The 24,829-nt window shown below is 36.9% G+C and overlaps 1 protein-coding gene across 9 annotated transcripts in view; it reads left to right on the top strand.

Moving 5' to 3' along the window:
- Positions 1 to 24,829, top strand: part of kcc (solute carrier family 12 member kcc) — a 105,549-nt gene that overhangs the window by 75,943 nt on the left and 4,777 nt on the right. For 7 of the 9 annotated variants that reach the window (XM_076119858.1, XM_076119808.1, XM_076119841.1 and 4 more), the window contains 19 exons: positions 6,930 to 7,000; positions 13,646 to 13,903; positions 14,600 to 14,785; positions 15,813 to 16,048; positions 17,560 to 17,713; positions 18,022 to 18,208; positions 18,519 to 18,675; positions 18,777 to 18,989; positions 19,106 to 19,285; positions 19,436 to 19,555; positions 19,731 to 19,924; positions 20,181 to 20,349; positions 20,660 to 20,852; positions 21,165 to 21,380; positions 21,522 to 21,629; positions 21,769 to 21,819; positions 23,000 to 23,155; positions 24,184 to 24,356; positions 24,690 to 24,829. In XM_076119858.1, the coding sequence (XP_075975973.1) occupies positions 6,930 to 7,000; positions 13,646 to 13,903; positions 14,600 to 14,785; positions 15,813 to 16,048; positions 17,560 to 17,713; positions 18,022 to 18,208; positions 18,519 to 18,675; positions 18,777 to 18,989; positions 19,106 to 19,285; positions 19,436 to 19,555; positions 19,731 to 19,924; positions 20,181 to 20,349; positions 20,660 to 20,852; positions 21,165 to 21,380; positions 21,522 to 21,629; positions 21,769 to 21,819; positions 23,000 to 23,155; positions 24,184 to 24,356; positions 24,690 to 24,829 (3,162 nt within the window). The remainder of the gene's footprint in view (positions 1 to 6,929; positions 7,001 to 13,645; positions 13,904 to 14,599; positions 14,786 to 15,812; positions 16,049 to 17,559; positions 17,714 to 18,021; positions 18,209 to 18,518; positions 18,676 to 18,776; positions 18,990 to 19,105; positions 19,286 to 19,435; positions 19,556 to 19,730; positions 19,925 to 20,180; positions 20,350 to 20,659; positions 20,853 to 21,164; positions 21,381 to 21,521; positions 21,630 to 21,768; positions 21,820 to 22,999; positions 23,156 to 24,183; positions 24,357 to 24,689) is intronic. The other 2 variants (XM_076119874.1, XM_076119867.1) reach the window with 2 other exon arrangements.

Here is a 24,829-nt window from a genome sequence, read left to right as displayed (position 1 = left end):
TTCGGAAGACACAATGAATGTGAACCATAAATATTCTTACACATAAACTAGACGACAACATACGAGTAGGTCACATAAATTTTGCATAACATCGTTTTGTCTGCTGACCGCAAACAACTTGTTTTCCAAATATCTGCCAAAAATATTACTTAATATAAATGTGACATTAGATATTGTTTATATTGGCGTCAATGTAATAAACTTGATTTATCGGATAACATAGTGAAAATATGAAACGCCCGACAGTCATATCGTTAGTGAGACAAAACTATCCCTTCTGGCGAGCCGCCAAAATGTAAGGCCGGCCGAATTGTCATCAATAAAAGTTATCATCCTCCCGCCGCGACCGAATTCACCCCAAAACCCACATCTGTGCTCCGAACTTTTGTTCAACGTTGACAAATTTCATTGCAAAACATTTTTATTGGATACAAACATTTCATATCCGCTTCTCGCGACGTTAAGTAACCGTGTTCTGATTGAAAGGAAGACACCTACGTCTATATATCGGTAGTGCAAAGTAGTGCAGGAAACGGCGCGCTACGCCAATGAGCAACCCTCCGGAAAAACATCGCCTTTGTAACATATACGTACACGAGCCGCTTGCGACATAGTTGTAGTTGTAACAGCACTTTGATAAGTGATCTTTTTAGTGATATATTGATTTGAAAAATACACCCGTGTAGCCTTTATTTTCGTAACTTATTTTGAACAATGTTTGTTTTTAAGATAAGAACAGCATCTCGAGATTTTAATTCAATTCTTGATATTTCGTTGTCAGTTGATAGACAAGAGTAAGCGAATTGGCGACTATGTCGCGCGCTGTCATCCATTTCTTCGGACTAAGTTCCCAGCCTCCCGCACAATTTGCGGGTCGGGCATCAATAAAGCTTATCGTTGGTAGTCTGCCCGCGACATCTCGGGTACACAACGTCCCCCGTACGCGCCTATAAAGAAGATATTGCAAATTGAATTATTTTTTTATTCAACCACATTTTATACGATGCGAACTCACCTTACGTAATATTAAAGTATGTAACGTAACGTTAAAATTTAACGAGCTCCCTCGCGAGATGGCTTGGGTCTATGTAATGAAGAGCGGTTATATTCTATGCCATTAAAATTCTCCGCAGTAACTTCAGGTACTGTACGGATGATGTATGGTGCGAAGATCATGAATATACATAACAGCTCACCTACTGTGAGTATATAAATAATAAATACTACAAAACGTATTACAATCAGACACTAAAATAGCGTTTTATCAAAAAATATCGTTAGTTATTACTTTGAAAATGTAATTTGACGTAAATCGTCGTGACCCGCAAGACGCTTGAGGCCGTCGATTTTCTGATCTCACGCTTCCAGGAGCAGTGATGAAACATTTATAAAAATTGCCGCAAGGGATCAAGTTCATAACTAGATAAAGAAAATTCTGGACTTATCGATTTTGTATAGAATGAATGACTGTACAAAATATCAGAGGTGGGAGTTTATAAATACATACTGTCTGTCCTTGTTAACACTTGCCCAAATAATTTTCTGGACATTTTACAGACAGACTATATCTATAATACTTACTCACAATACAGCTTCACTTAATCTCTCGGACATACGGCTACACATACAACGGCTACCACACAATTAATCGAATGTCACGCAAAAACTATTTGTAGGACAATAGATGAATGCCAATACCAACATTATACAACATTCATAGTAAAAAGCCAGTCATTGAACATAACGATGCAGAGGAAGCTGATTAAAAATTAATTAGAACAGTATTGGACCTTTGTGAACGAATGAATACGAAAATAATCCGACACTGATGTTCTGTCGTGTCCAATTAATTGAGTGCTGTACGACGATCGCATTGGTTTTAAAATATTAATTGGATTTAGCTGAGGCTTAGTTCTGATGAATGTTTTGAGGGCTTCGACGGATTAATGACACCTTTTACACTTTACCTCATTTGTTAAAGTAGACTGATAGGCTCAGATGTGTTTGACATTAACGCAACATTAATCAATGTCTGTATCAGCGTAAGACGCTACTGTTTATTAACTATTGATATTGGTGCTTTCCACTTCAGAATTTCAAACATTCATGTTTTGAATATTTTTGGTATATGTAAAGTACGCGCAGTTTGGCGCAGTGGTTTAAGCGGTCACCTCGCCGCAACAACCGTAGCGCCGCGTGTGGTGGGTTCGAATCCCACCCGGGACAAATCTTTGTGTGATGAGCACGAGTATTTGTTCCGAGCCTGGATGTTAATGTATCTATATAAGTATGTATTTAGAAGTATATAAGTATGTTTATCAGTTATTTGGTTACCATAATACAAGCTCTGCTTAGTTTGGAATCAAATTACCGTGTGTGAGTTGTCCAATAATATTTATTTATATTTAATATATTTATTAAACGTTGGATCACAAATAAATTTGAGTTTTTCTTCACCCAATTTTGGCAGCTGCACTAAGCTGCGTTCATTTGATTTTTATGACCTTAGTGACCCATCTTAAATTACTTACGCTATTATCTTTTATAAGAGTTGAGAAAGAATATAAAATAAAAAATCTTCATCCATAAGATACAGCGATAATAATGAGCTCGAGACCACTTTAATGCTTTTTATTTTAAAACTTCACTTTCTACTTTTTCTAACTTTTTATGTGTAGTACCCCGGGGATATTAACTCTGACCCGCGCTACGAGCGCCTTCATGTTTAATCAAGTACATCGGTGATAGCAAACGCTTACTTATATAGAAAAAGAATATAAGAACCATGATAGCATTGTTGTTATAGAAACAAGAATACCGTTAAGTTTTATTTTGTATCTAGTTATCCAAACAAGTTCTTGTCTGTTTTTATGGACGACGGAGTAGGCGTAACACACACCCACGTTTGACATCAAGCGAAGTATGTTTTCAGTCCTATGTAATACGAGTAGAAGGCAAGCCTTTTGTTGTTCCGATCGATCTTTACTATAATAAGAAACTAGTCCACTCATCTAGACAGTAAACAGCACACATTAGCACCTTACAAAAGAAAGAGGTTTCTCTTCACAAGTGCAAGAACAAAAGGCACTTAAAACTGTTTACGCAAACACAGCTTAATGGCAGAACATTGTAATGAAATCTCGTGGAGTCACATCAATCAATCCGGGGAGCTCTAATGCGGTCGTACAGCCACTACGTTTTACTACCACTGATTAATTTGAATGGAGTTCAAATAAAAAGTTCGTTTAATTTTGTATTCTTAAATAAAATGGTAGGAAACTATTTGAGAAAGAAAATCTAAAACGATCTGGCGTATTTTTAATTTTAATTTGATAGAAGCTTCTTAAAAATAAATTAAAAAATTTTTCGTATAAATAAATGACTTAAAAAGGATAAATACAAGACCTAGTGCACACGATAGTCTCACTTTGTTAGTTTCTAGTAATAATATCTACTGAGCAAAATTTATAACTTGGACCAGATGCTGAGAAGTTCAAGACGATTTTTCGAATTCTGAACTAGAAACCTAACGAATACGGGGAATGTTGATATTGTAGAACTAGTTTCGGACTTCGACAATTTGCTGGGATTCGCTTAATTACGGACTACGAACAAAACTAGTCAGCCAATACTGAATTTCTAACTAAGTGTAAACCGTTTGCTTTCTGTTCTACGAGAATTCAAGTATACGAGCTCCAAGTACTTTAAAATTTTAACTGAGTAAGCACTTATTAAAAAGTAGTTTCTAAATGTTTAACAATTTTAAAGCTGAAGGCCAATAAAACGTAATAACCTTAAACATGTTCTCATAAAAAATATAAGGTAGCTTTTACCACGAAATTTTTAATTAAGCAAGGCTGCCGTGAGACAAAGTTTAACGTAATTTAATAATGAAGGAATGGACGCCTGAGCTCAAAAGTTGGCCAACTACTTAGCATAGATATGTACAAACAACTGTAATACAAGAATTTTCATAAGAGAAAAGTACGAACTGTGTCCAAACAAGTTCAATTGAAACAGGGCATTCTTTGCGCTTCATTTTTGTTATGAAACTGTTGGAGATGAAAACTGCACTGACATGAATCACATCGAAAAGTTCGAGATACAAATATTAGAGTAGAACAATTGCTTCATAAAATACATAGCAAAGAATATTCTTTAAATAATATAGAAAAGCGACCTTCTAAGAGAACTACACACATTAGTTCAAGAAATTAATAACACAATTAAAGTTACCCTTATCTATTGTACCGCGAAACTTGTTATCCAGGACAAAGCAAACCAATGAACGGAGTTTAATTAACTTAGGTCTAATAACCACGTAAAGAGCTATTGAAAAAGTTTCAATAATTGCTCGGCACGTACATTCCCGTGTGAATTGGAACGTGCACGACGTCGCTCCCCGCGGATTGCATACGCGCACAAATGAACGCTCCCATTTATACGAACGTACGTAAATATAACGCCAGTGCACGCTTCAACGATCTTTCAAATACAAATTATGATTTAACCGTTTGCATCACGTATTGAATACAAAATAGAATAACGTTATTGAATGTTCTGTTACGTTTCAGTGTTAATATTACGTAATAAGAGGCAATATTTTTTGTATTTGTAATGAGTACATAGGTAGCTGACCATATGAAGATTATTTCTTGTAAACGCCTTGACGATCAAACAATTTTTTATATAAATTGTTCGTTCATCAGAACTAGGCAAGATAAAACGTCGTCACAACTCATATTACTTATAAAACAGTCATTAGAATAAAGTTGAGGTGAAGCCAAATAAGCTCGCGAAAATCCTCACCAGAGTGAAATACCTATTAAGTGGTATAAGAAGCCGAGAAACTCTTAAGTAAACAGATACTTACACAACTGCTAATGCCAACTTCAAACATAACCTGAGACTATATCCAGTTTCAGCAAACTGCCAAACCACAACTCGATAAGCACCGATGTCAGATTTACACAACTTTGATGCTCTTTGATGTTAGAATTTGACCTTTAAATCTTTTGAAATACGGGAAAATATGATTAGGTATACGGTAAGCTGTCGACCTCGCGCACCAAAACATATTAAAGAATCTGAAAAAGGTCGCCCCCTGACATTCGTGTATACAGCGTTGTGTAAAAATTCTTTCTGATCGAGTTGTCCGCCGGTATTGTCGCGAGGTCTCAGCCTATGAATAAATCAATTATATTCTTTCAATGTGGAGGGGTTTTCTCCGCATTTTAATTTTATCTAAAGCTGCTCCCTCAATATTTTAGAGATTCGTTTTATCGCAGAAGTGTTGGGCGGTCACATATATGTATTTTAGGTAGTTTAAACTTAAAATATTATGAGGAGACTCTGGGATCGCAGTATAACGATGTCAGTAAAAAGACAATAAATTTTATACAGATTCCTTGTTGCTGCGAAACCATAAAAATGTGTGATATTTACAGTAAACGTTGGAGCCGTTTAATAAATCAAATGGTTGATATGTAGGCGGTCACATGCGACAAAGTCGAGCGCAAGTGAATTAATTACCTACTCGTATACGAGATTGTTTACTCGTGGCGACGTGCTCGTTGACTCCGTTGTAACGCGACGTCAGCCTAACTATGTTGACACCAACTGTCGATTCAACCTGCTTCTAGCTCACTTGAGTTTTACTACTAATTATTATGTATAATAGCCTCCTTTGTTAAGCTATGCAAAGCGAAAGAGCGTTGTATTGGAAAAAGAGGTTTAATAACGAACCGTCTACCGAATATTTATTTATTAAAAAAAATTGATCCTGGCCAGTATTTCATATTGAAAAAATGAATGTAAAAAAGTTGCACCAAACAAAATGGCGGGAAATGTAGTCATATTTTAAAGATAAAATAACATTACAAATTAGCATTTAATAGCACAACTGCTAATATACAAAGTGGTGTGGATATAAATAAACGGTAAAACGTATCATGTATTCAACAAAAGTAAAAAAGCAGTTCCCATAATAAGACTCATAACAAATTAGAGGTAATAAAAACTGGCTTACAGTTTCAAACGATATCAAAACAATTAAAGTTGGCGCTAATAAGTTATTATTTCCATAATTACGAACATAATTACTAAGCTTAGCAGTGAGCACGGTTATGCGTGGAAAACAAACGACGCGGCACCCTCGCGCACAGCCTTGCAAACAATGTGTTTACCCACCTCCTACATATTTACTGAAGGGAATACATTACGACTCGCGCGGGAATTATGTGCGGTACCTAAAATATGAGCCTGTTTTATAAGATGGGTAATCCCGAAGGCTTTTTAGAATCAAATATCTACATAAATTTTGCCTGTTAGATCCTAACGTCCCGTAGGAAAACAAAAATACCTCGTGTACCACAAAACGAAGCACGTGTATGTTTTTTAAAGTGCCTACATATTTGAACAGCGAAAGTTACGATGTTTTTTCGGTTGGCATTTTATAGCTAGTCATTACTTTTTACTCCGTATTTCAACTGTCGTGTTGATTTTAGTGGCTTTATTCATCAAACTTCAGTTAAAGATAAATGTAGCACTTATACTGAGTATTTATACAGTTCCCAGAAGTTATTATTATTATTAAATTGATATAACGAAACAGCGGAAATTGTGCGTAAAACCTCATTACTCGTCCTCGTGCCGTTCGTTGCTACGTCCCTTCGTAAGTCTTCTTCCGTTTTCCGGTGGCGTCTATAAAAATAATAGACACCGCGACAATGAAACCTAACAACTACCAACACTGGGGGGAAATGTAACGCAAGAGCACAGGAGACATTGCACGTTTAATATCATATTCCATACTTCGATAAACCAATTTCGCCTGCGGTTACGTTACGCCAACGCTGCAAAGTTAATTTTCTACTAGGCACCTACGATACGATATAATAAGGTTTAACATCATGATGTTTTATTTTCAGGTGAAACCGACGAACATGGCCTGCCCACAGAAAAGGACAAAGGATGCGACACCAACCTTTACCTGTACCATGTGAGTTTTGTAACTTGTCTGTTTACTTTAGGGAAGTTATAAACCCGTCTAAAGTACGACTATCTGTAGTAGATAAAGAGAATTTTCTAGGCAGAGAAGCATTAAAAGGGTATACATTATTCAGTCTATTCGCTGCATTACGCTTTCCAAAGCGCAATTGCATACTCCATTCACATTTAGCATCATAATTTTGAATCGCGAATGAATAATGACAGCTTTATGAATAAACAATAGAGCACTATTCGTCTAGAAACTTCGTAAATGGCATGTATATAATGTACATAGAATATTATCCTGTACGGTAGATGAGTAAGATTAGCCTCGTATATTCTCCGTTGTAATATATTATTATTTGTGAGCACAAAGCTAAGCTGAAACAAGCACGAGTGTTAATTATTTAGAAGACGTCGGCCAGTTTGTGTTACGTAACAATTGTGCTCGCTTACTTTGAAATCCAGTGGATTACTTCCTCCGAGTTTAAACTTGAAATACGTGAGGGTAACGTGTATAATATTGTTATTATTGTGCTGCCACAATGAGTTGTACACAACAGAAGGACGTTTCATTTCCAATTATGTGATCTTATTATTCCTTTGAGTATTTTCGTTTGTCACATAGGATGGCACGCTTAAGTGCAGTCGGTACTATCGAATATCGAGAGTTTGACATTTAAAACGTACTGAAAATAGTGCCTGTGGCGCCCGCTCGAGGCGCTGATCATATTTTTGTATAAAGTTTCTCGATAGCTAGTTAGTGGAATTGCGCTACGAAATTGTGGTTTTTTAATGTTGTTGTGGTAAATTCGTGAAAACAGTGTCTTAAAACAATATTTTCTAAAACTAAAAGCTATATTACAGTATTAAACTGTTAGAAATGTAGAGAAATAAACCGGAATTAAAGCAAGAAGCTGATTAATTTCGAGTCAGAAGCCCTATTATATTCCGCTACAAAGTTTGAGCTCCCTGTTCATCTTCGTTCAATCATAAACCGCAGAAATGAAAAGATATTTCTTGGAACGTAGCATTTCTGTATATTATTCGACTGTAGCAACTTTCCTATTAAATTAAAAGATCCATATATAGCATCACGTTTGCTTTATCCGAACGTGTAGACAATTATTAGTAAGTAAGTGTAGGTAGTTATAATCAACAATGTTACCATCAAGTGTAGGTATGTAGGTGTCAAGCCTAATGTCATATACCGGGTACATCACCAAACTGACCAAACTCTAAGCTACTATACTGAGAAATATAATAATATATGAATTAGAAAAGACCAAAAGCATATTACCCGACCTAGTCATTAGCAGTCGTATACATCGCAGAATTCTATTAATTATTTACATAAATATAAGGTATATTTTATAGCCACTAATAAACACACTAAAGGGCACTTGTTCTTGAATTTGGTGGCCTAACGTGTAGTCATTTATATGTTTATTCATCCAGCAATTCAAGTCTGTCGTAAAAGTCTTGACAAAGTTATGGCCCCAGTTTGTAGAAGAGAATTTATTTTATACACACTACAAACCCACTGAATGCGTGCCTACAATCTTGTGCCTACATTATTATAGTAATTTCCTTACACGCTTACTTTCGGCATCTTTGTAAGAACTTAAATTCAAAGGACATATAAAAAGACTTCATAGAAATAATATTTGAAATCGTGCAAATAGAAGAGGTAAAGGTATTCAAGTTTCGACTTAGAACGCTAGATCGTTAAAACCACAAAATTTTCTGCTAAGCTTAACAACAAAATTAAATATTTTACCAAACATACAAATATAGGGTACTGCTTAAGAATGCTTTAAGCATTTGCTGCTAAACTCAACATTCAAAATTGTCTTACTAAAAATATAGAATTTTGGAAATGATCAATTTTTGCTTGAACAATTTTAATAACTAATATCAATTTTCTATAATAAATTTCTTCAAATTAATTTTTTCTTAAACATTTACCCCTAAAATAGTGATAAACTCGCTCTTTCCTCGTTAATGTTGTAGGATGGTTGAATGTAATAATTGAAGCAAATAAAAATATACGAGCGTCATTAGTATTCAGGCAGACTTTACCTGCTTCTGTACCGCAGCTTCGCCTTATCTCACAGTTTTAATCACGAAAGATAATATCTAATAATTAATTCATTTAATCTTCTACCCGCCGCCATCCCAAAGGGAAGCTCGAGATTAAAAAATCATATCGAGTTACTTGTTGTTACGTTTCGGTGGATTTTGCCGCTAATTATATCGCACCGTATTCGTTAATTTATCATACTTCATACATGTAACATTTTGAAAAATTATCAAATATTTTAAGGATCTGGTATAATATCCAATATTTGAAGTATATGACTCTGCGTATAGATTTTTGATAAAAAATTTAATAATTATTTAATAAAGAAATCGTAAAGCGATATAAAATACTATTTTGAGGTAGTTTTAGATACCAAGTTAAGAAAATATTTTAAAACCGTATATTAATACGGCTTACTTGAAGTTTAAATCCTTCTACTACTATATTAGAGTAACTTTATATACAAAATTTTCCTAACATAATATTCAATTCAGTTCAAAATTGAAGCATTAATATTCGGTATAACGTTTAGGCGTGGCAATTTAAGAAGGGTATGAAGGAAACGGAACAAATCGAGCGCCTTATTGAAATCCAGTTAGGAACGTATTACCCTTGCGAAGAGTGCGCACGAATACGTGTGCTTTCGATGACCCGTGTAGATCGTAGCCTCGTAGCCTCGTAACCGTAGCGATCGTAGCTAGTTCGTAGCTCGTTACAGCGCCCGTAGCACTTCAATCTCTTACGCTATTGGCTCGAATTTCTCGCTCTATTCGTTACATTTCTTGATGCGGTTTTAAAATTTTATTGGCAAATCTTACATTTCAATTTTAATATTGTTTTTCTGTACTATCAGACTAGTTACGTAATGTTTTAAATGCTTGTAAATGCAATCTTTAAACGGAATTTTATACGATCTCAATATTAAAGCCATATTTTAAGCTATTATTCTATCGTATCGTAATATACCAGCGTAACTCACAATATACACAGACTTATAACAATGAGCAAAAAAATAAAACCATAAAAAAATGATAAAATTACTCTATTCCATTTCATATTTATTCATGAGAACGAAACAAAATTTTCATTCAACACATCCCAAACTAACACTGACGGAGGCTGATAAAAAGTAACATTTTCATAAGTCGAAAAAATTATACGCAGCTCAGCAAATAGGATGAGAATAAAAACATTCGTATTCCGCAACACAATAAAGATGGTTATTTACATAAAATGGGAACGGCGGGTACCTTCACGTGATGAAAATAATCCTTAATAAAAAAACCTCTTTAGTGAGTGTATAGAAACAAGGCCACACCTGCGGTAGGGAGGTAGCCCGCGGAATTATCCTGGCGCACAATCTCGTATATAATTCACGCACCATTTGCGAGCCTCGTGACTTTCGCTTCTATTACGTGTAGTGATGCCTCTGGAAGGATGCTAATACAATTTTTATGCAATCAGGCTCATACATGATACAATATCTCATATGATCCTATGCATTAAATAAACATTTCTGGCCCTCAGATTTCACTTACTTAGCTATTTAGTATATAGGCTAGAAAACAATGACATGTGTTCCACATTTGGCAGTAATTTCAGCAAATATGGTAGTGATCTTTTCTAAAGTAAAGTATTAAAAATGTATATATCTACACAATACTTTGCTTGAATAAAGTATAACTGTTTCAACAGTCAACAAGCCAGCGAAATCATTTGCTAACAATATGCAATAAACAAAAAACAAAACACAAAACAACACTCATTAAAACCTGCGAGAGTCGCAATTAATACTCGCACATGTTATTTCGCGTTCCAAATATTATTAATTTCATAGCTTCGCAATTTCATTGCACATATGTTGACTCTCGACATTTAGAATTACTCGTATGTTTGCTATTGTATTAATAAACTAATTAATACCACGAATGTCACTGCGATATTGAATTCCATTTCTAAACTAGTTGTAATTGATAACATAACATACTTGTAATATTATGTTTTGGTATGTGTTCGGTACGTGAAATAGCTAGTGTGTATTACACTCTTATTTACATAATATTGATATTATGCTTACGTAGAAACATCTATGTTAAAGCGGACGTTACAAGCAATTGAGGTATAAAGAGACGATATATTTTTGTAGCAAAGAAACTAGTTAAAAGCTACAAAAACACTTTATCGTTTGTTCGTTCATGTATCGTTTCTACATGTCGCTTGAAAATATATATGATTAGCAATCGGCTTTTCTAAAATCTTCTTTCTTTAGTAAAATAGTTTTTACATTAGAAAAACATCTGGTAATTTTATTTTACGGTTAAAGTGCTCGTAGCTTAATGCGTCTGATATAAAACTTAAGCCGAAGTCAAGCCGCGACAGATTACATCGTGGCAAAGCTATTATTGTGCGGATCTACGCGTCGGCGTCGATACGTACACAAAATCAACGTTAATAAACGTCGCGCACCTATATCCGTCGGATATTGGTTAGTCGATGCGGCCTCGTTGTCTAAGCGCCGTTGAGCACCCTCTACCGGAGGCCGCTCTCCATCGCAAGGCCGACGCCGAACGCTTCGCCGAATGCTCCCAAATCAATGTGAGAGTTTCAATAACAGCTCTGAAGAGGTCGAGTGGACACGACAGTTTTACAAGCTCTGCTGTAATTTTGAACTACAAAGTATCTGATATTTTGAGGACGAGCGACCGTGCCAGTAAAAGATTTTACAGTTTTCGTTGCCACGTTCTGAAATCTAAGATTTTATTACGTTACATTTTATCCCAAGGGCTCCTCTCAATAATATAAGCTTACAAAAGGAATTGCGAGTCTTCAGTATCGTCTAACCGAAGACTATCAATTCCTTTTAGATCGTAATCTCGTCTCAGCCGGAACATTGGTTAACAATTAATTAAATTAGTCTGCAGAATACACAAAGACGTAATGAAAGCAATAGCGGAGACCGTTGAGCGTCGGTGAACGTTAATAATATATCAAGGGCTCCACTCGAGCTGACTTAGTAAAACCTCACAATCTACTATGGACGAACAAAGAACTTCATTACGTTTGCGATTTCAACAGAGAACCATCCGGACACCAAATAAAGTGCCGCATAATGGCGACAGAACAAATGAAAACAAATAGGAAAGAGCTCCCGTGATAAATTGCTTGTGTTGTGTGCCTTTATTTTATGGCTGAACATAATTTACAACACGGCGTTTAGGACCATCATCGTTATTTAAAAGATTTGGCCGTTACGCCTGAATTTTGATCACTCGACGCCTAGTTGATTCCCAGCAATTTTATTTCACTTTGATGGCTTTAATTTTTAAGCCTAGCTATTAAATTTATTTGTCATTAAATCTATAACATCTCTAGTACCTTATCTTCAACGTAAGCTTTTAGACCAATTTGTTTTCAAATTGGAACTCTTAATTCTTGCTTTGTTGAAATCTGTACGCAATCTTCATCTTGATTTACACTTAGATTATTTTGGGAAAGCGACACATTCCTTGCAAGTGACGGTTATGTATACGTTTCAAACGACGTTTGGGTGAGCGGTGCGCGCCGGCCGATGCAAATGGCGCGTAAATAAAATACGAGCGTTCGGAGACGAACTCACTGAATCTCGTTTCACCGACTCGGCACTCGACTCAGGGCACCCACCACTCGTATATCGTATTTCATACGCGAAATTAAAAACTCCTATACTGCCTATACATCACAATTTCAATCCCATCTCGCGTGAATATCGTGCACATTCAACTTTTATGACGGCCTTAATGAATAACACACTCGCGCTATAAATAAGTTAGAGCAATCCAGTTAAAAATGAAAAATAAATTTCTTTATTCTGTAGAGAAATTAACAAACCCTCGAATAGGTTTTATAAAAACATAGTCATCTAAAATTGCTGAAATCTGACGTTTAACTCAAACCTATGAACATCAATCGCCCTATTTCATTCCGCAGCTCAGTATAAAAATAGCTTTTTTTCTACCCTTTATTAAACCATAGAATAAAAATGTGCTTAGATATTCTGAATAGCACACTAGAATGAAGATATAATCATAATGGATGTAACAAAGAGCTCAATCTACCGCAACAAGCGCGTTATCATAAAGATGTCAGTCTTGCTAACTTTATCATAACCGCTTTCAAGATTGCGATAGCAGAACAGGCGGGTGCCAGACAATAATTACGTAACCTTGAGTTAGACTCACTTCGTGGAAGCGTACCCACTGGGATCTACTCCAACCTTATTTTTACTTATAGAGTTAAACGTATTTCACGTAGGCTACGTGATTTGGATACATATTCGTCGGTTGGTAACTCGCTTGCTCCCCTCGACAAGATTACAGACAGTATACTAAATCGAATATCGACTATTATTATAAGATCACATGACACAAGACTCGTGCTTTACATATTCTTTTAGGGCGCTATGGTTTTCGTAACATTTATGTATGTGATACGTGCCTGTTGTGGCATTCTTTGAACGGATTTGCAAGTCTTACTTATAGTTAAGTTTGTTTCTTGCGCGAATTATGTCGGTTAATTTTATTTTTTCGTTGACAGGATGAGTTGGAGGATAGGCCCAGAGCGGCTACCTTCCTTACTTCTCTGGCAAACTATTCGAACACGATCCCGACTGCGTCAGCCGCGGACCCTGATGCTAAGCCGGCACCACCAGCTCGCATGGGCACGCTCATCGGCGTATACTTACCCTGCATCCAAAATATCTTCGGTGTTATCCTGTTCATCCGTCTCACCTGGGTAGTCGGCACCGCTGGAGCTATACAGGGATTCTTGATAGTGCTTACTTGCTGTTGTACGGTAAGTGAAGAAATTTTAATACAAATGAAGAATCATTACTTACATTCAAGCAAATAGAGTACACCAGAGTAAAATAAAATACAGCTTACTATCGATCTCAATACCTGGAGTAGAATAGGATAAAAAGAAATAAAAATAACTCATCGCTGAGACATTGTATTCCCGCGCAGCCTATATTTCCTTCTGATTACGTTATTGTTACGATGAATTTCCCCGGGGTCTGTCCGAGCTCCGTTTCTATAGCTACATTGATGGAAGCGTGTCTAATAATGGTCGATCCCTACAACTTATCTAATTTAAGTTGTCGACGGCTTATTAAATCTTCTAGACACTAACCAGATTACGCAGTCTAACTAGATTATTATATTTGTATCTAAATACGAGACCTCTAATAAAATCTAAACTAACCTTGTTTATCGGATTAGTACGTCTGACCTTTATGTGCCTTTTACATGACTCGCAGTCCGATCTCGATAACCCGATGAAAGTTGTTACACTGCAGATTTCAAAGTTATATATGAATTAGCTAATAGGGCAAGGGTTAACTGAAAACCTCTGCAGAGTAGAAACTTTTTGTTCGTCGAGTACCCGCAGAAACGAAGCAAGTAACTTTACCTACAAAAAGTTGCTTGGCTGTTCTAAAATGTGGGGCAAAGATTTCTTGTTGAGATATGTAAGTATTGGATGGTTTGGCAGACTATGCTGACGGCGATATCGATGTCTGCGATCGCGACAAACGGCGTGGTGCCGGCGGGCGGCTCGTACTTCATGATAGGACGCGCGCTGGGCCCCGAGTGCGGCGGCGCGGTGGGCATGCTCTTCTATACGGGCACCACGCTCGCCGCAGCCATGTACATTGTCGGAGCTGTCGAAATTGTATTGGTAAGCTACTGACATTCACACTTCGAGAAACCAAATCTGAATCCCAAGGTGTACAAGTAATCAGGTATTGTTTTTCTCAACACTAACATTGCGTATGATATGTACATTGTGGCCACTAGGCACACAGCGCATAATGTTATGTACATGTGTACGCAAGCCGTGCCGGTGTAAGTTACTTACACAAGAGAGTAGCGGGATCGTAGTTCACTTCGGTCTCTGGGGTGAGGCCGAACGCCGAATACTGGTGTTGCGGCCCGCGCGCCATTTAACACCGACCAAAGGCCGTTTTCACACGAGCCGTATTTGAAGCGCGTATCTCTGCTTTCCTTGCCCTTTCACGGAAACTAGAGTGTAAGCTCCGAATAATCACCTAGTGTGAAACCGCTTTAACTCCACCAAGCCAATGTTAATAATTCGTAGAGAGAACCTTCCAGTCTACTATTAATTTTAGTTATAATGAAGTTGTCTAGTTTTATGGGTGTAGTTTATGACTAAATTAGTAAACATTTCGCAAACATTCAAACTTATTTTTGTGCTGAATACAAAATGTTTTAATTTCTTCTTTATCAAGTGGAAAGCTACATTTCCTTTGTAACCGAAAGATTCGAGCAAGTTTATGTACTTAGCTGACTCGTTGCGAAATAGACAAAGCAAAATCGTTCACTGAACACTCCAAAGTGCAAACTTACTATTTTAAATGAAGAAGTTATTTGCTCAAGAGTTTTATATTTAACATGCACCAGATGCGGCGACAATGTAAATGAGAAAAGGATTTTAACTTTTACATTCCATTATTTGAGTATTCTGTTTAATGGAAATGGAGAAGACTACAACTCACAACTTTAAATTTCGTTCTTGAGGGTTTTCAATTAAAAACTACACTAGTACTTTTGTCTAGAACGTGAACTACGAAACAGTACTGACTTTAAATCTTTACAATAAAGTCAAACAGACATGATGCAACACATTTGCAAACACAGAAATTCTTTATAAACGTATTTGCTCACATTATTTTGCACATCAACAGACATACATGGCCCCATGGATGTCAATCTTCGGCGACTTCACAAAGGACCCGGAGGCGATGTACAACAACTTCCGAGTGTACGGCACGGGGCTGCTCCTCGTCATGGGCATGGTGGTGTTCCTCGGCGTCAAGTTCGTGAACAAGTTCGCCACGCTCGCCCTCGCTTGCGTCATCCTCTCCATCAGCGCGGTGTACGCCGGTATCTTCGTCAATTTCAACGGAAATGACAAGCTACAGTAAGTGCCTTTGACTTTTCTTTATGCTGTTACATGGACTATCCCAAAACTTAAAGGAATATGTCAGGCAGGCATTCAGAGGAAAATGGGAATACAACTTTTGTTACTTAGTAGATTATTTATCGCTATTTTTCACGTTAATATTCTTGTAAGATCTGTAACCGACTTTTCTTCAATATGTGTTCAATATTCAAATCTTACATTTTATAACACTACAACATTTTCTAAGCACTATACTAACCAGTCGACAAATAGATATAAACGTTGCTAAACTAATTTAAATTTGACCAGTCAGAAGAGCAAAGAAATATTCTACGGGCTAGCTGTCGAATAAATTTCACTGTACATTGCATACGCACCGTGCGCTGAATTCACCTTTCCGCTTAAGTAGAACCACCATTAGGTCGTCATGAAAGCTACATGAATCATTAATGAGACCTTGGCTTGCTCGCTGTCTACTTAATGCGATGTTAGCATACAAACCAAACACAACATGAAGGATAAACTCAGAATATTCCTAAATACGTTAAGTAAAAAATATAAATCTTCACTATATGAAGCAGTAGAGGCACGTCGAGATAGTCGTATACGTCATTAAGCCGCGTTAATGGCACACACGAGGGATGAGTTTCAGAGATAACATCACCGTGCTTTTACAACATTCCATAGACACTGAAAAAGCTTTTAAAATATGGCTTAGCTTGACACCATTATTTTCTCCCGGCATCATTAAAATAAGGTAATATTTATGTCGTGTAGGCACATACGGTTAATTTATCGCAATATTTATTATTTTTGTGCCTAGTAATGAACAACACGTGTAACGTATCGCCGTATTGTGTTACTTTATAAAGATCAAGTTATGTTAACCAACGATAAATTAACCGGAATAATAGATGGAGACAGGCTTCCACGAAATTCAAACCTACACATACAATAATGCAAATTGACTTGGTAAACAGTACACCTTCAGTCTCAGTTGAATAATAACAACAATTACATCGCATTTGAAATTAACTTATTAAGCAGATACTTTACCGAAGGTATTTTGTTCCCCGAAACTACGGTTTATTTGACTGCATGTAACTAGTGGCTTTGAGGAAAGAGGCTCGTAATCAACTAAATAGCCCCGAACTGCGGAAACAATCAGTTTAACTATCCTACAGGCAAGAAATCGCTGAACACAAATCGAAACCGCTTTACTAAACTTTAGGCTATCAATTCTCTTTTTATATCTTGTTTCTTAGCCCATATTGCATTCAAAAGGATTCCAGTTTGAGTGAATATTTTTTGTTTACTGTTTAAAGAATCCAGTTAGTCTGTATAAATCTTATTTGTATTTTTTCAGAAACAAAGATTAGGGCTACGACATTCATGGGTTAGGAGGACTGCGATTATTAGCAAATTTTGTACATGCCATATATTTTTTCACGATATTTTTCTTAACCGATACTTTACTTGTAATAAACAAATCAGCGCAGGCAGTATTACAATCAAGTGTTTATTTACAGAATGTGCGTGTTGGGCAAGCGTCTGCTAAAGGACATCAATATCATGAACTGTACGAAGGACGTCGGCGGCGAGTTGCACCAGCTGTTCTGTCCCAATAACACGTGCGACCCATACTATGCGGCTCATAACATCTCCATCGTGCAGGGCATCAAGGTATAGTCAATCTTTAAAAATACATGCTTAAGTTTTCTATCTAAAAAAATAAAGTAAACTAAAGCCAATTAATACCACTTACATGATAGTACACCCCTACGTTTGTACGAATAGGGTCTCATTTTAGCTAAAATGACTTTAGTAAATATTGATTCTCTTATGAAAATTAAACGCTGGGTACGCTTTACAATCAAAAACTATAACTTATCAAATCTTAAGAGTACCTACAAATTGTTGCAGCTAAAACTTGCCATTTAAAAAATAATTCATCAAGATTCTAATGCTCCTATCTTCCAACTGTTTCTTAGGGTTTGAAAAGCGGAGTATTCTTCGACAACTTACAAGACTCGTTCCTGCAACTGGGCCAGTACATCGCGTACGGCAAGGACCCCGATGACATTGAACAGATGGACAGGCCCACCTACAACCAGGTGTACGCTGACCTCACCACCACCTTCACCATTCTTATCGGCATATTCTTCCCCTCTGTCACTGGTAAGATTTATATGTCCTTTTGCTTCTATAGATGTAACAGTACGATAGATATATAAAATTTTTTTCCAACCAAACTTTGTTAATTCCACATGATGTTCACGTTCCTAGCAGTTATTTAGTATCTTCCAACGTTGCTATAAGTATAAGGTTCTAAAGTAAACCTTCTACGTATTTTGTCCTTTGTTATCATTCGCTTTTTGTTTCTTTTTTATTTCATAAGTATAAAACTAACTGTCAATTTAAGGCTCACAAAGTTCAATACGACATAATGATGTAATTCAAATATTAATGAGGTATAACTTTACCCTAGGAATCATGGCTGGCTCCAACCGGTCTGGCGACTTGGCTGACGCACAGAAGAGTATCCCGATTGGAACAATCTGCGCTATCCTCACCACCTCAACAGTGTACTTGTCCTGTGTGCTGCTCTTCGCTGGTACCGTTGACAACTTACTGCTGAGAGACAAGTAAGAAAAAACAACACCCCGTATCAATTAAAAAATATTTCTTTGCAAATCTTGTAAAACTCCAAACAAAAACGTGTGTACATTAATTACCATCTTTTCAGGTTTGGTCAATCAATCGGCGGTAAACTGGTAGTAGCGAACATGGCGTGGCCAAACCAATGGGTCATTCTGATTGGCTCGTTCTTGTCGACCTTAGGAGCCGGTCTCCAATCTCTAACGGGAGCCCCTCGACTACTGCAGGCTATTGCTAAAGATGAGATCATTCCATTCTTGGCACCATTCGCCGTCTCATCTAGCAAGGGTGAACCAACTAGGCAAGTGCAACCGTTTATCAGAAATACTGTTATCATTATCAGTTTTATTTGCTATTATGAACACTAAATTAACACATTCCAGTAGTATTATAATACACTATTGTTTTTATATTTAGGGCCCTTCTTCTTACGATGGTGATCTGCCAATGCGGCATCCTGCTGGGTAATGTCGACATCCTGGCGCCGCTGCTGTCTATGTTCTTCCTCATGTGCTACGGCTTCGTCAACCTCGCCTGCGCCCTCCAGACCCTGCTGAAGACGCCCAACTGGCGTCCACGGTTCAAGTATTACCACTGGTGAGTCAAAATTATAGAATTTCAATTAAATTTTACCTCGGCTCTTATCTTTTCTAGAAATAAAGTCAGTAAAAAAATAACCCATGACTTTTTTTTACTATAAGTCGGACTAATAAAGACGAAATATTAAATAGAATCACTAAATTCCAGGTCTCTTTCTCTGGCGGGTCTGGTGTTGTGCATCTCCATCATGTTTATGACATCTTGGTTCTACGCTCTCATCGCCATGGGCTTGGCCGGTGTCGTCTACAAGTACATCGAATATCGTGGGTAAGTTCGGAACCTTAAAAAACGAAGGATTATTTTATTCTGGAAATCAAAATCATTTGTTAAGTGTGCTCTACACTTAACAAATGATTTTGGTACAAGATATTCTATAGGTGCCTACTATTTCTCAAGATATTGAATAACATCTCTTAAATTGGTAACTATTTCTAATATATAGAGCGGAGAAGGAATGGGGAGATGGCCTTCGCGGTTTGGCCCTATCTGCTGCCCGCTATTCGTTGCTGCGCCTTGAAGAGGGACCTCCTCACACCAAGAACTGGAGGCCTCAGGTGTTGGTGCTCGCCAAACTCAACAATGAACTGATGCCTACATACCGCAAGATGCTTGCTTTCGCCAGTCAACTGAAAGCTGGTAAGTTAACAAGTTTTTCTATATTTGACGATGACCAAGATGTGGTATTTTTAGCGCGGGATCTTGTTGAATGTTTGAAATGTGAAAGTGTCCGAAATTTCTGGATTTGAATCTGCCATCAGAGTACTGTCGCAAAATTCTGGTCACTGGTTACAGAAAGATAATAGAAATAGATTATATAGAAAAGTATTGTAAAGATTATATATGTAATTTATTAAGTAAATTAAAATAATTCAACGTCTGTCTTTCTCCATAGGCAAGGGTCTGACGGTATGTGTGTCAGTCCTGGGTGGTGACTTCCCGCGTCGAGCTGGTGATGCGTCCATGGCCAAACAAAACCTGCGCAAATGTATGGACGAGGAAAAGGTTAAAGGCTTCGTTGACGTACTCGTTTCGCCTGACGTTGCCGAGGGACTGAGCCACTTGTAAGTGATTTTACTGACTACTTTTTCTTTAAAAATATAGTCCTTTCAAGAACTTGTCATAGTCTATAAGTGATTAGGTTTGATCGAGTTTTATGCAAGATATAGTGAACTACAAGACATTCGAGAGTTACAATGTTTTAATTAAAGATTATCTAAATGGTTTCGCTATGATTTCTTACGGACTTACTTCTATACTTCTTATTATTACTCTAAGCTAAGGAATGTAGGTTTTGAGCAGGATACAGAGCAGATAGCAACAAATAAAACTGTATAATTTAATCAATCTTTAACCGAAACCGTGCGTCTCCAGGGTGCAAACAACAGGTCTGGGTGGTCTGAAGCCCAACACGGTGATAGTGGGCTGGCCGTACGGCTGGCGCGCGGCCGAGGCGGCGGGCACGCGCTGGCAACACTTCCTGCACACCGTGCGCGCCGTCGCTGCGGCACGCATGGCCATGCTCGTACCCAAGGGAATTAACTTCTTCCCTGATTCTACTGAAAAGGTATGTGCTGAGACATTGCCTTATTGCTTTCACTTTCAAATAATATGTTACGCGTTTTTTGGTTTAGTTGATTTGTATCTCAATGTGTACAGATTTTTATTTTAAATTCCTTATTTATTTGTAAAATCTATAATCAATATTAAAGTGACTCTGAGGAATAGTGATAGGAGTCGTTACTTAATTATTTTGCTTTTAGGGGTTTTCCTAAGCCCGAAATACATACTTCAATGGTCATTAAAATAATTTTATAATGCAACGCTACAACGGTTTAAAATCTCTATATTTACAACCTTCTCCTGGGACTTTTACTAGGTATCCGGCAACATTGACATCTGGTGGATTGTGCATGACGGAGGCATGTTGATGCTACTGCCATTCTTGCTGAAGCAGCACCGCACGTGGAAGAACTGCAAGATGCGCATCTTCACCGTGGCGCAGATGGAGGACAACTCCATTCAGATGAAGAAGGACCTTAAGATGTTCCTCTACCAACTGCGTCTTGAGGCCGAGGTTGAGGTGGTTGAAATGGTTAGTATTTTTCAATATCAAATATCTAAACTTGAGCTGTAGTGTCATCTTATATAAATGACAAACTGTTTGATTTCTTTGATACAGCTATCATTAAGATCGGCATTGGTTGTCTAATAAGTTAAATTGAAATGATTCCAGACGGACAGCGACATATCTGCTTATACCTACGAGCGAACCCTGATGATGGAGCAACGTAACCAGATGCTGCGCGAACTGAGACTTAACAAGAAGGAAACCATGGGCATGGTCAGTACAAACAAACTCATACCAATAATACTAATGAAATGAAAAAAACAATATCAGTGTTCAATCTGTCTGTACATAGCTTTAATAATAAACTCTATTCTGGCATAGAACTAACATGTTTGTCTGTCGCTATATACAGATGCAAAATTTCGTGGATTATCGTGAAAACGCTGAGGAGAAGTTGCCTTTGGTAAAGTGGATAATTTAACCCTGATCCGAATCCACTTATTTTCTTTAAGAGCATTTTATTAGCTATTCGTTGATTTTAAATACGTCCCGCATTTTTAAAGTCTACACTACTTTGCTATTTTTATGTAAGCAATGTGTAGATGAGAGTTTTCTTTTTAGCTTTGATATATTGGTGTATTTAGATAAATGTCGTCTTCTCTGTGGCTAAGATCTTTCACACTCACTCCTTCATCTGTATTTATTCCATCACTGTCACGTCCTACACCAATTCACAGATAAATGAATTTGGTAACAACCGCAGTGTACGCTTTTGGTGTTTTTAGATCATACCCTCTTAAAATATTCCCATCTACTTAAATATTAATTAGAATTCTATCACTATACCTACTCCATTCTTCACTATTTTAACCTATGCTCTTTTCACTTTCACTCTCTGCACAGTGGTTCACTTTTTATATTCTTCAAGTTGTATTGTTCCTTCACAAAAAACCTGATCAAATCTTGATAATATTTCACAAACAGATATCATAACAGCTGACACAGTAGCATGCTAAATGTTTTTATATGTTTAGGCTAGTACGTGTTTATATCGTCTTTATGTTAGTGTGTATTTTTAATATATATTTTTCCTTTAATATGTAACTAACTTTATAAATCTAATCGCTTTATAAACGCACTGGAAATAAAAGCATAAACGACTACATTATAATATTTATATTCTGTAACAATCGCAAGCAACAAAATCTCGCTTCACTTCTTTCAACTACAACTTCACAGTTATAGTTGCTTTGACTAACACATTGACTATTTCAAAAGATTTTAATTCGTCTCGCAATACAAAACACAATATCACTTTGTACTGATGAAGCTTTGCACAGAATCTGAATTATGAAATTTGGGAACGTAGGTAATTTTTTACACTATCAAATACACTTGCTTTCGAATATTAAACCAAATAAGGCAATATTTCATTCAAGCTACTTTTTAGCAATTTTATCACGCCTATAAAACATTTTAACATTTAACATTCTCATACAACATTCATGATATTTATTTCAAAAAGTACTCAACTAAAAATCGCTTGCAAAAATAATTAAATAAAATAATTAAACACTAAAGTAATATATCACGATGCAACACATGCATTGTTCAAGAATTAAGACCAAGTATATTGTGCATAGGTGCAGGCGATAGTGGATCACCATCACGCGGATGTGAAGACCGCCAGTAAGGTTCGGTTTGCCGAGCCCGGCGCGACCGAGCCCGAAGCGCCCCCCGCGTCCGACGCCCCTTCACCACCCCTCGCCGACTCCGATGAGAAAGACAACCATGACAAGGTGAATATCGTTACTTTACACAGCACAGACAATGCACTTAGACGCACACTTGCTACAATGATTAGATTTATTGTCTATGGATGACCCCCGAACCTTCATTCTTAATATGTGTCTGATAACAAGCTATGGCCCAAATTCTTATGTTTCTATTTCAAACTAATTGAATTTATAGAAGAAAAATAATTGTCAAAGTTGATCTTTGTTATAATTTTAATTGAAACATCCATGTCTCTTTGAAAATTTTGACTTGGATATTGAATTCATTTCAGTAGAATTTTCTTATTGCTCAATCAGTTCCCAAAATACACGAACCCTAGTATAATAGTAATTATAGATTAACCTAAGAAGCATTGACATTAACCACGCTTTTTATTTTCTCATCAATACATTCATTATAGTTCAATCTTTATTTTATATATATTATTATAAAACCCTCATACTTACTGTATCTATATTATTTATATTTGAATATAATTAAGTTGTATTATTAACAAGCTAGTCTTGAACAAATTCGTTGAAGATACAAGACAAGTTTGGTTCAAACTTCAAAGTATTATCGTGTCAAGTCGAATACAGTTTGTCTTATTGAACAATATTATACTTATAAAATAAAAAGAGTATCACGATTATACTTAAGAAATCAATGTATAGAGAAATATTGCTATTTCTAACAGATATATTGATATTATTCTATACAACAATCATATTATAATTAAGTTAATCTTTTAATTTAATTTAATCACGGTCCACATTAACCATACGTCACCAACGAGTCCTAGCGAATTTACACACGGTGGTCATATGTTTGATGAGTTCATTCACGTTGATTTGTTCACTTTAGTTCGTTTCGTTGTCCACATTAGATAAGAGGTTGGATGTTTGAATGTCAGTAGTGAGTTATCGTTTAACAATTAAAATAATATATGACATCCCGTGTTTCATTCGCCTTGAATCCGTCATGTGCAACTCAACAATCGCGGTTCAAAATTTCAATTTGGAAATGGATAAACGAATTGGGGTTGGTATAGGACGATTTTCGAAGTAGTTTGTTGCACATAATCGATTCAATGTGGGACTCGCCCGATGAACGGTCGCAGAGCTCGGAGCGCGGCGCGAGCTCCCCGCCAGCGGACAACAAGCACGAGGCCGGCGCCAACGGAGACGCCGTCAAGCCTAAGCCTAACATGGCTGATATTACGCCGTGAGTAACAATATTTTTCCTCCTACACATTTACCTTTATTTAGTAACAATTTGATTGCAAGGCCTGAGTTCGATTCCCGGATGGAAGAAAGTCTAACGAAATTTTTCTTATAAGAAAATCTCTATAGTTACTCGGTGCTTGCTAATGTGTATGAATAATGTCTATTATTACATATTAAAACATAATTGCCACAAAATTATTCACAAGAAAATAAGATAGTAATAAGTTGAATTGTATTAACATATTCGAGTTACGACTTAAAGTTTTGAATATACGGTAATTTGGATCTCTTAACTGTAAATCAATATACTAACGCATTGTTGTTATGTTAGTGACGAGGGCACAGTGCGGCGCATGCACACGGCGGTGAAGCTGAACGAGGTGATCGTATCTCGGTCACATGACTCGCAGCTCGTCATCCTCAACCTGCCCGGACCACCGCGGGACACCAACTACGAACGGGAGTCCAACT

This window comes from Anticarsia gemmatalis, chromosome 1, assembly GCF_050436995.1.
Source record: "Anticarsia gemmatalis isolate Benzon Research Colony breed Stoneville strain chromosome 1, ilAntGemm2 primary, whole genome shotgun sequence".
NCBI classification, from domain to species: Eukaryota; Metazoa; Arthropoda; class Insecta; order Lepidoptera; family Erebidae; genus Anticarsia; species Anticarsia gemmatalis.
This window is presented reverse-complemented; position numbering and strand designations above follow the sequence as displayed.